Genomic DNA, 12,172 nt, shown 5'->3' with positions numbered 1-12,172 from the left:
ACCATGATGGCAAGTCATCAACAAGCTGTCATAGCATCCGATGGGCACATAGAATGAGGGTACACCATGTTGGTGCCCTGTTAATGCCACTGTAAGAGACTGTGACTGTCAGTGGCCAGTCCTGGTTGTGTGTTACTGACATTACCTGCAGGGTATGGGGTGAGGTCCTCCCCATGGGTCCATTCTAAACACCCGCTCCATATTCCTGCTCCCAACTTGCGCTTTACATGAAATTTGGAAGGGGTTAACTGATACGTTAAAGGGAACCTGTCAGGTGCAATATGCACCCAGAACCACAAGCAGTTCTGGGTGCATATTGCTAATCCCTGCCTAACTGTCCCTGTATACACTAGCATAGATAAAGAGATCTTTAGAAAAATTATTTCTAAAGATCCTTTATGATATGATAATGAGCGCAGGGACTAGTCACAAGGGCGTTAGTTCCTGCACTCATTACACCCTGTTATTCAATTCCTGCTGCCAACGTCCTCGTCGGCAGTGAGACACGAATCTGTGTCCGTTGCACTGCTTCAGAACACTGGGCATAGGGTCAGTGTGCATGATCAGAAGTCCCCAGACTTCTAGTAATGCGCACTACAACAGTTCGAAGCCTGAACATGTACACCCGGCTTCATAGTGCGCATGACTGGATATCCAGGGATTATGTGCATTGAGCCGAAATCCATCGTCAGGCGGGGTGGCAGCAGAGGTGAGTGCAACCATGGCTCTGATGCTGTGCATTCATTAGCATGTTAGTACACCCACAGGAGCGTGTTTACATGCTAAGGGGGCCGACTAGCCAAGGGAACCAACGCCTTTGTGACCAGACGCTGGCCTCATTAGCATATAATGAAGGATCTCTAGAAATTCTTTTTCTAAAGATCTCGGACTGGTACACGCATGCATGCCGATGATGCTGGGCACAGGGGGGTGTGGTAACATGCTAAGAGGACAGACTAGTCGGGAGATATAAAGCCCTTGCGACTAGTTCCTGCACTCATTAGCATATCATAAAGGAACTTTAGAAATACTGTTTTCTAAAGATCTCTTTATCTATGCTAGTGTATACAGGGACAGCTAGGCAGGGATTAGCAATATGCACCAGAACTGCTCATGGTTCTGGGTGTATATTGCACCTGACAGGTTCCCTTTAAGAGTCAATGGATGAAAAAGGTTTCGTTTTCCAAGATAGATAAAACATGATGGGAAAACAGAAAACAAATTCTGAAAAAAGCAATCTATTTTACAAAAATGTAAAACAGACATGGATGTGTGAATGGTGTCCAAGAAAGAAAGTCATCAGATGTAGGTATATTATATGTAAGCGCTATTCCCTTATTCTACTACCAGGAGCATATACGTCCTATAGGAGCAGCCTCCTAGTCTGCAGAGTCGTGGAGACCGGCTGTATCTGCTACATTTCCTTCTAGTTAACAATACGTTCCAGATGGGAACATTTGGGTGTGAGACGGCAGATCCGCTGATCCACAGATAGTGTCTTACATGCTCTGAGCAGCATCAACATTTTTAGTTCTCCAGTCGTGGCCATCAGACAGCACTGGGATCTTCTTGCTGTTTTCAGAATATATTTTATGGATTTTACTTTTATTATTAATATTTATATATTTTTTTCTATGAAGGAGCACAGATATTTTGTGGTGATATGTCCATTTTAAGCCATGTTTCTTGGTTATAGAGCTCGGTATTTATGTCTACACTCACTATGGTTTTTTATTATGTGTTATACTGTTTAGTGGTATTTGAAGTGCTTGTTTCAATTTCTTCAAAATAAAAAACCTCCCGTCCATGTGCGGTATTCTGTGCTGTAACTCAAAAGCAAAAAAAAGAATCGCTAATAGCAGGAAGGACATGTTTCTCCTCACAGATAAGATAAGTGGTCTTCTGCAATCCATTTGCCAGTGTTTTATCCCTTTACCCCCTAATCTTGTTACCCAACATCCGAGATATAGGATTATTCTGCTACTTTCCCACAATGAGGTTTTAGTGTGTTCTTGATGCTGAGAATTTTTGCTGCGTCAAACACGCTGCGTCTTTTTTCCGTAATCTGACCTGCGGTTAATGTTTCAAATCCGCAACATGTCAATTTCTCTTGCGGGTCCTCTGTGTTTTCTGTGCAGATTTTCCCCAGAACCTTGCATTAAATGCATCAAAAACGAATGTAATCTACACCAAGAAACCGGCTTTATTTAAAGCATGACACACCAAAAAGAAACAAAACCGCAACGACAACACACAATGAAACACGTGATGTAAACTAATTTTAAATAATAGGTGCAGAAATGGTGCAGAACCTCTGCAACATCAAAAGCTAACAGTGGTAATGTAGCCTTTGAGTTTGTGCTCAATTTTCACTCCAAACACCATAGGTTTTTCTGTAAGATTTGGAAAGTTTCTGCTTCAAAATCTCAGTGTGATCACCTGAGGAAGGGAACAGATTGTCCCAGAAACGCGTTGTATAGTGTTTGAATAAACTGCTTCCAGTCCATTGGTGTGGATTCAACTACTTGAAGTGCCCAAACACCGCTAATTTTTTAATTTTTCAATTGAAAAACTCATTGTACACATACCCTTATGGGTAGTTTACACACTGCGACATCGCTAGCATTTGCTAGCGATGTCGAGCGCGATTGCACACGCCCCCGTTGCACGGCCGATATGTGGTGATCGCTGCCATAGCGAACGTTATCTCTACGGCAGCGTCACACGCACATACCTGCTCTGTGACGTCGCTGTGACCGGTGAACCACCTCCTTTCTAAGGGGGGCGGTTTGTTCAGCAACACAGCGACGTCACAGTAGCGTCACTGAACCGCCGCCCAATAGAAAAGGAGGGGAGGAGATGAGCGACCTAAACATCCCGCCCACCTCCTTCTTTCCTCCTTTTCCGGTGGATGCAGGTAAGGAGATATTTGTCGTTCCAGCGGCGTCACACATAGCGATGTGTGCTGCCGCAGGAACGACAAACAACATCGTACCTGCAGCAGCAACGATATTATGGAAATGAATGACGTGTCAACGAGCAACGATTTTGCACATTTTTGCGCTCGTTGATCATCGCTCATTTGTGTTTCACGCTGCGATGTCGCTACAGGGGCCGGATGTGCGTCACTAACGATGTGACCCCGATGATATATCGGCAGCGATGTCGCAGCGTGTAAAGTACAGCTTAGGCTACGTGCTCATAATCAGGAGACCCTGCGTTCTAGACAGTGTCATTCCTCTTCTGGAGACACCAGTATTCTCAATGGGGGATCGGCGCCTGTGCCAGCGATCAGGATTTTGGACGCAGCAGAGTTTTGCTCAATTCTTCTGCAGAGTACACTCACGTCTCCACTAGGATAAATTTACATACTGTGACTCGGAAAGCCGCAGTGGATGTAAGTTTACCCTCCATCTAACAGAAGCACAGTGGGCATGAGATTTCTATAAATCCCATCCACTGTGCTTATACTGTACAATGCAGCGTTTTGGACACAGTGAAAACACGTTGCGTCCAAAATGCTGCTAACACTGATCGTGGGAACGTAACCGAACATGTCTCTTAGGGACTGTTCTATATATCATACCTATTTTTTTTTCTTTTTATTATCATCAGTGGACTCTTTAAGGGGAACCTGTCACAAGGGTTTTCCGTTATGAGCTGTGGCCACCAACAGTGAGCTCTTATATAAAGTAATCCAGAATACTGTATATAAGAGCCCAGACCGCTCTGTAGAACGTAAAAAAACACCTTTATAATACTCACCTAGGGGGAGGTCCAGTCTGATGGGCATCGCGGCTCTCAGTCCGACACCTCCTCTCTGCTGCAATTGCCATCCTCCTGTCCAGCCCTGTGTGCATGGCGCGTCCTGTGGCATTCACAAAGAGGCCTCCATTGCACTCCTTCGCATGCGGCTGAGGGCAGAGCAAAGTACTGTGGTGCGCGTGTGTGGACGGTTTTTAACCTGTTCTCGCACATGCGCTTTACAGTACTTTACTCTGCCCTCAGCAGGGCGGAGCTAAGTGCACATGCGCAGGAACGCAATGGAGGCCTCTGTGTGAATGACGCAGGACACATCATGCACACAAGACTGGGCAGGAGGACGGCGATGACACAGGGTGGTGGAGGTGCAGGACCAGGAGCAGTGACATCCATCAGATCGCCCCCTAGGTGGGTATTATAAAAGTGTTTTTACGTTATATAGCGTGTCCTGGGCTCTTATATACAGCATGCCAGAATACTGTATATAATATCTTATTGGTGGTGGTCGCAGCTTATAAGGGAAAAAGCTAGTGACAGTTTCCCTTTAAGCAAAATGTGCGATCAAAAAAACTAGAATATTTCAGATGGTGTCTGATCTGCTGAGGAGATTGATATATAGTTTTAAAAATTCATTCTAACAGTGTATTAATTTAACCTCTGCCCTTTCTAAGCTTAGGAGTCTAGTGTGTTTTTCTATTCAATTATTTCCAGCCTTCTGTTAGCTATCGATCACTGGATAGTACTGTGGACTCCTAAACCCAAAATGAGCTGTTGCTGGACTCCTAAATTCCCAGACCTCATGCGTATGGTGCGTGTTTGCCGCATTTTTTGCCTTGTTTTTGGGTGCAGTTTGTGGCCCAAAACTGCATGCATTTACTTCCCCAGCAAAGTATATGAAATTTAAGTTTTGCTGTACGCACATTGTTTTTTTTTATGGCTGTTTTTTTGTGGTGACCACAAAAATGCAGCATGTCCATTCTTTTTGTGTGTTATCCCTGCGTTTCTCAGCAGTGATGGGAGGAACATTGCAGATCAACCCTCGGGATTAGCGGGAGATTGATCTCTGGTATCTCGCCAGATGCTGGTCCCCATATAAGTCTAGGGGACCAGAATCCGGCGCAAAGTGGTAGGAGCAAGCGCTTCATACTTACCGAGTCTCCGGTGTGGATGGAGCCTGTAGCCGTATGCTTTATCTGTGCTTGGTAGCATAATATAGGGGGACCCTATGTCAATTTCTCTATACGCTATAAACCCGCAGACCAGGTCTGTGATTAGAAGCGTCAGACACGCTGTCACACAGCCTTGAGGTGCTGTCTGACTGCAACCAATCACAGATGCCGGTGGGTGGCGGAAGCAGTGAATATGTAGGAGGCTAATGAGAAGTCCCGGAAGTGAATGAGAGGACACAGGAGCAGTTACTGCCGTGCCGGGGACTTGGTAAGTATAGCACGCTCGCTTTATTATTTATTTTCTTTATTTTCACTTTATTTTTTTATTTTATTTATTTATTTTTTTTAAATCCTGAGTGCCGGATCCCGATTTCCTGAGAATTCTGGGCCCGGCACTCGGGTGCCTTTGAACCCATGGGGGTTGGACTTTACAGTCCAGGTCCACCCATCACTATTTTTCACCCATTGAATAAAAAAACACATTGTCAAAAACTCATCGAAAACACCTGGTAAATGCATGTGTTTTTCGATGCGTTTTTGTGACCACAGGCTGCATTTTTTCTGACCTCAGGGTGCAGTTTTGTGGTGAACACAGCAGAGTTCCAACGAGGGACGGAGGTTAAAGTTCAAATGAAATGTCTCCTGAATTGTTGGCAACTGTAATATCGTTGTGTCGATCATAGGAGTTGGCAATACTATACGATTTCCGTTTGGAAATAGACACGCCCACTTGGCTGTTTCCAGAGTCTCGCCCACCTGTGGCCGGCATAAAGACACAGATATTCCGGTTCCAGCTATGAGTAACTCAGGTGGGAATGAGCCTTTAGAGAATGTTCCTGCTCAGATTCAGGCTGAGTATGGTAAATGATTGCTCTTGGCTGTTTCGCTGTTGTAGATACTTGTATCGTTCATTATTCAGCAGTCTTGCCCTTTGTCATTTCCTATAAGGACCTTGGCCTCTAGACCACCTGTCTGAGAATCACATTCCTGAGCCGTGAAGGGAAATTAGGATACTTACACTAATTATGTTTGTGCAGTCATGCAGCATGAGTTATGGGTCACTAGCCATTTCTATGTTTTGTGCTGATTTGCATTCTTTTTCGCAGAATTGGAAAAGAATTTTGGCAGAAGATTTATCTTCTCCAGAGCTTTTACATTGCATTGAGGGATTGTCATGAGCCAGATTATAGTTTCTATTTCACCGGTACAATTTCTTAGCTTTTTGAACATAGGATGTAGCATTTATTGTAGACCACCGACAAATCGTCAGCACTAATGGAAGGGATACAGAACATCCTATGATCCTTTAAGCGGGTGAGGTCGTAGGGAAGTAAAAAATGTTCCAAATAGTATTGGACAAAACACCTTACATAGGTTCACAGAGGGAGAGAAGAACATAAACAATCAAACTTCCAGAAGACCGCGTCTTTGAGGAGACCACCCCCATATACAGATCAGATTTTATGTGAAAGATTTTAATTTCCATTGCAAATAAGATGTTCTGTTCACAGTATTGTACTGTCAATGATGACTGGATAGTGTTGGACCGGGTTCAGATGGGCGCATTTGACAGTCTGTTTATGGAGCAAAATACCCGTACTGACTGCGGGTTTCCCAAGACACACATGAGGTTGTAGGTTTAGGTTGCGAGACTGTCATGCTGGGTACAGGGAAGTACCAAGCGAACGGCAAAAAGGAAGGGAAACCCTTTGTCTAGGGAAGGGGAGATAATGACCCCTGACCAAGCATACTGCTGGGTCCTGGCTTCCATCACCACCCTAGATAGGTTCCTCACTTATGCTCCGAGCAGGATACCTGAGCCTGGTTGACCCTCAAGTAGGCCCTAGGTAGGGAGCAGATGGTATGAGCACTTAGTCAACCCCGCTAAGCACTAAAGAAGACACAGGGATAACAAACAGGGAGAAAGGGAACAAAAACTTATCTCCAGATGACTAAGGGAGAAGAACTGCAAAAACTACAAAGATTTTCCAGATGTATGCAAGCCGACTGCTTGCACTGAAGACTTGTTAAGGGTATAAGAACTATCACCAGCACCGAGTAATGGGAATTGAAGGTATATAAAAGACACCAAGGGAAGTGCTGATAAAAAGCTGCTGAAAGGCTGAGGAACTCCTCAGGGTCCTAAAGGTAAAGAGATGAAAACCAAGCGAAAATGATATAAGGTTAAGGAGCAGTTTGCGCAGCCAAAAGCTGTGACCTTCTGTAGCGAGACACCGCAGGACTGTCTGTCACTCGTGACACACCCGCGACAGAGACTCTTGGTCAGTCCAGCCGTTATTATCTATATAAAAAAATATGCCCATCTGAACCTGGCTTTTAAGGTTCATACAAATGGGCCAATCTTGGCCCATAATTAAAAGCACCATTCAACTACATACAAATCGATCTGCGTTTATTTACAGACCTGTTTAGACTAGCTGATGATTACTGATTAGCTTTGAGCAAAAAGATTTACAGGACCCTTCTCCAGCAGCTATGTTGTTGTTGCACCCCAATGATGAAGATGTGAGGGGCCTACTACTAATGAGAAGAGGTGCCCAGATGCTGACAGGTAGGGTGAGATCTACAAAGCTCTGTTCCGGCGGCCATGGACCATCAACATGACCACTGGACTAGGTTTCTGCAAATCTTTTTGCTCTACTCTCAAAGTGATGGACACAAAAGGGTCAATCTGATCATTCTGTGTCCTCCCCTCACCCCCAAAACCCATACAGCATCATGTTATCGACAGCACAGTCCCTAATTAAACCGAGCGATGTGTCCGTATTGTTGATTTTTATGCCATAGTACACTACTCAAGCACCCAGCGAACAATTGATAGTGGTTGATTGCTGGCATTTTTATACGGGTTGCTCATCGGGCAAGCAGTCTTACAAACACTTGTTCAATTCATATATACATTTCCAGAAGTGCATCACTGTTGAAAAATTATCTAAATATAAATGAACCTGATGTAAAAAAAAGTAATCTTTATAGAGCAGAAAGTATCAGCCTATTATAAGGCTCAACACTTCATGTGAAAACTCTAAGATTTCAGGATTTATTTATTTATTTATTTTTTTTTACATTATTTCATTAATTATTATAAAAAACAACAACATTTCATAAACCACCACGCCATCATTTTTTTTATTTTACAGTTGAACTGGTGCTTATCAACTAATTTCCCTGCCCCATGTTTATATTCACATGCCGCTTACACTTTAAATTCTATTCATGTTGCTCCGGTCGGTCCTGGGCACTTTGTGACCTCCTGGTTGCTTTGGTGTTTCACGCAGCGCCCGGAGGTCACAAGTCTATGAGGGCCTCATTCTGGCTCTCATAGACTTAAGGCCCTGTCACACGCAGTGATATCGCTAGCGAGCGTACCCGCCCCCGTCGTTTGTGCGTCACAGGCAAATCGCTGCCCGTGGCACACAATATCATTAGGAGCCGTCACACGGACTTACCTGCCTAGTGACGTCGCTGTGGCCGGTGAACCGCCTCCTTTCTAAGGGGGGCGGTTCGTTGGCGTCACTAAGCGGCCGCCCAATAGAAGCGGAGGGGCGGAGATGAGCGGCCGTAACATGCCACCCACCTCCTTCCTTCCTCATTGCCGGCGGCCGCAGGTAAGCTGTAGTTCATCGTTCCCGGGGTGTCACACGTAGCGATGAACAACCTACATCCTCAACAATCAACGATTTTTTGAAAATGAACGACGTGTCAACGATGGACGATTTGGTGAGTATTTTCCATCGTTAACGGCCGCTCGTTGGTGTCACACGCAACGACATCGCTAACTATGCTGGATGTGCGTCACAGAATCCGTGACCCCGGCGATATATCGTTTGATACGTCGTTGCGTGTAACGGGGCCTTTACACTGATCAATCGAAGTTGAAGGTGAACACACCAGAGGGTGAGTATATTACTAGAGTCAGGTACCTTCGATAATAAGCACTGAAAAAAAAAATAAAATACTGGAGTAGTGCTTTAAAAATATAACAATAGTGTTTTCACGATACGTCCCCTTTAAAAGAAAAGCTGTTAACATCTGCTACTTAATTAAGATTTCATTTGTTTCTTTAATTGCTGGGAAGCCCTCCTGCCCAATCTGACCGCTCTCGTCATAGAGGTCTCCACGAGATCTAGAAGTGACGCTCGAATCATATACACAGATGGAAATAGCAGAAATACCAATCTTTTTGTAGGAGATACCTAGTGTCTGTGTGTCCTGGTCGGGGAGCGATGCCCTGTACCGAGATGTCTTCCACCGTTTCTTGTTTTTACTTTTATACTTTGGTTGTCATAAAAAAATTGCTCACAAATCGGTGACATTTAGGCCGTCTTACCGTTCTCTTTCTTGCTCTAGTAGATTGGTAAATTCATCGCTTTTCTCCATATACTCGGTGTGTTTTCTCTTTTCTTCCTCTAAGTCGTAGAGCGTTTGTCTCTGGGATTTCTCCACCATTAGAAGCTGCTCCAGCATTCTCTTGTGAGTGTCCTTCTGCTTCTCCACAACCTTATCCAGCTGTATAATACAAGAAACATTGGTCACAAATAGCTCATTATTTTACAATTCGTGGATTTTGGCGCCACCAGAATTTTGCCCGTCCCTAAACTTGTATTTTTGTTTTAACCCATTAGTATCCAAGATAGTGTATTCACGCTCATAGGAAGCTGAGAGATTGCACTGGTGTTTTATTAATGACATGGAAAGCAAAATTTAGTTTGTTAGCCACAGCTATAAAAGAATACTTAAAAAAAAATAAAATTTATCAAGTTTGACTGTTTTTCCCATCTTGATTGATGAATACTGTCAGATAGCATATGTAAATAACAAGTACAGTACTTTTTCAATTTAACGCTTCTTAAAAGATGCTGGTGTTCTTAAGATATTAATACTTTTTATTTATTAGGTGACTAACCACTGCTGATGTAAGCAGCTTGTAAGCACTGCCAAGATTAGGAGGTTGTGGTGCGCTCCATCAATCCTGGTCAGCTGCAAAACAGTGCTTACAAGTTCAATTGCAGAACATGCAGTACTTACAAGCTCAATAGCACAACATGCACAGTGCTTACAAGCTCAATAGCAGGACATGCACAGTGGTTACAAGCTTAACTGCAGAACATGCACAGTGCTTACAAGCTCAATTGCAAAACATGCACAGTGCTTACAAGCTCAGTAGCAGAACATCCACCGTACTTATAAGTTCAATTGCACAACATACACAGTGCTTACAAGCTCAACAGCACAACATACACAGTAATACAAGTGCAATAGCAAAACATACAGTGTTTACAAGCTCAATAGCAGAACATGCTTACAAGCGCAATACAAGAACATTCAAAGTGCTTACAAGTTCAATTGCAGAATATGTATAGTGCTTACAAGCTCAATAGCAGAACATGCACAGTGCTTAGATGCTAAATAGCAGAACATGCACAGTGGTTACACGCTCAATAGCAGAACCTGCACTGTGCTTACAAGCTCAATAGCAGAACATGAACAGTGCTTAGATGCTAAATAGCAGAACATGCACAGTGCTTACAAGGTCAATAGCAGAACCTGCACAGTGCTTAGGTGCTAAATAGCAGAACCTGCACAGTGCTTACAAGCTCAATAGCAGAACCTGCACAGTGCTTACAAGCTCAATAGCAGAACCTGCACAGTGCTTTCAAGCTCAATAGCAGAACATGCACAGTGCTTACAATATCAATAGTAGAACATGCACAGTGCATACAAGCTGTTTAGCAGAACATGCACAGTGCTTGCAAGCTCTTTTCTATCTAGCAGCGATGGTCAGACTCCAAGTCAAAGAGCTGTAAACAAAAGAAAAGTGGTATCTCAAGAACAGCTGAAAAGTTGAATAAGCAGTAAACTGCAAAATTTCTTAATAATCACAATCCAACAATACTCATATATGAGGATGAGAATATCCCTTTAAGGGTACTTTCACACTTGCGTTGTTTTCTTTCCGTCACAATCCGCCCTTTTGGAAAACAGCGGAATCCGTTGTATGGATGACGGATTGTGCCAAAAGGACCTGTGTTGCTTCCGCTGGCCGCCGCTGCGTTGCTTCCGCCCAGCGGGAGGAACGCAGCATGTAACTTTTTTTGAGCAGCGGAATCCTTAGGATTTCACTGCGCATGCTCTCTCTGGCTCCCTGCACCCGTAACCAAGATGAATATCGGCTAACCAAGCAAAGTGCTTTACCCAATATTTACCCTGGCCACGTGTGCAGGGAGCCCGACACTTCCCCACTCGGCTCCGCCCCCTCCCGCACTCCACAACGCGCGCGTGTGTGTGTGTGTGCGTGTGCGTGTGTGTGTGTGTATGTATATGTATATATGTGTATATATATATATACAGTCAGGGCCAGAAATATTTGGACAGTGACACAAGTTTTGTTATTTTAGCTGCTTACAAAAACATGTTCAGAAATACAATTATATATATAATATGGGCTGAAAGTGCACACTCCCAGCTGCAATATGAGAGTTTTCACATCCAAATCGGAGAAAGGGTTTAGGAATCATAGCTCTGTAATGCATAGCCTCCTCTTTTTCAAGGGACCAAAAGTAATTGGACAAGGGACTCTAAGGGCTGCAATTAACTCTGAAGGCGTCTCCCTCGTTAACCTGTAATTAATGAAGTAGTTAAAAGGTCTGGGGTTGATTACAGGTGTGTGGTTTTGCATTTGGAAGCTGTTGCTGTGACCAGACAACATGCGGTCTAAGGAACTCTCAATTGAGGTGAAGCAGAACATCCTGAGGCTGAAAAAAAAGAAAAAATCCATCAGAGAGATAGCAGACATGCTTGGAGTAGCAAAATCAACAGTCTGGTACATTCTGAGAAAAAAGGAATTGACTGGTGAGCTTGGGAACTCAAAAAGGCCTGGGCGTCCACGGGTGACAACAGTGGTGGATGATCGCCGCATACTTTCTTTGGTTAAGAAGAACCCGTTCACAACATCAACTGAAGTCCAGAACACTCTCAGTGAAGTAGGTGTATCTGTCTCTAAGTCAACAGTAAAGAGAAGACTCCATGAAAGTAAATACAAAGGGTTCACATCTAGATGCAAACCATTCATCAATTCCAAAAATAGACAGGCCAGAGTTAAATTTGCTGAAAAACACCTCATGAAGCCAGCTCAGTTCTGGAAAAGTATTCTATGGACAGATGAGACAAAGATCAACCTGTACCAGAATGATGGGAAGAAATAAGTTTGGAGAAGAAAG

At 43.8% G+C, this 12,172-nt stretch overlaps 2 protein-coding genes across 3 annotated transcripts in view; one reads left to right on the top strand and one right to left on the bottom strand.

The window, feature by feature from the left end:
- Positions 1 to 12,172, top strand: part of CMSS1 (cms1 ribosomal small subunit homolog) — a 410,349-nt gene that overhangs the window by 160,454 nt on the left and 237,723 nt on the right. The window lies entirely within an intron of this gene.
- The window catches only part of FILIP1L (filamin A interacting protein 1 like), a 342,688-nt gene that overhangs the window by 148,277 nt on the left and 182,239 nt on the right, over positions 1 to 12,172 (bottom strand). For both annotated transcript variants that reach the window (XM_075335146.1, XM_075335144.1), the window contains exon 4: positions 9,283 to 9,461. In XM_075335146.1, the coding sequence (XP_075191261.1) occupies positions 9,283 to 9,461 (179 nt within the window). The remainder of the gene's footprint in view (positions 1 to 9,282; positions 9,462 to 12,172) is intronic.

The sequence above is a fragment of the Anomaloglossus baeobatrachus genome, chromosome 2 (genome assembly GCF_048569485.1).
Source record: "Anomaloglossus baeobatrachus isolate aAnoBae1 chromosome 2, aAnoBae1.hap1, whole genome shotgun sequence".
Lineage (NCBI taxonomy): Eukaryota > Metazoa > Chordata > Amphibia > Anura > Aromobatidae > Anomaloglossus > Anomaloglossus baeobatrachus.
Note: the sequence above shows the minus strand (reverse complement) of the source record. Positions and strands in the feature narration are given on the sequence as shown.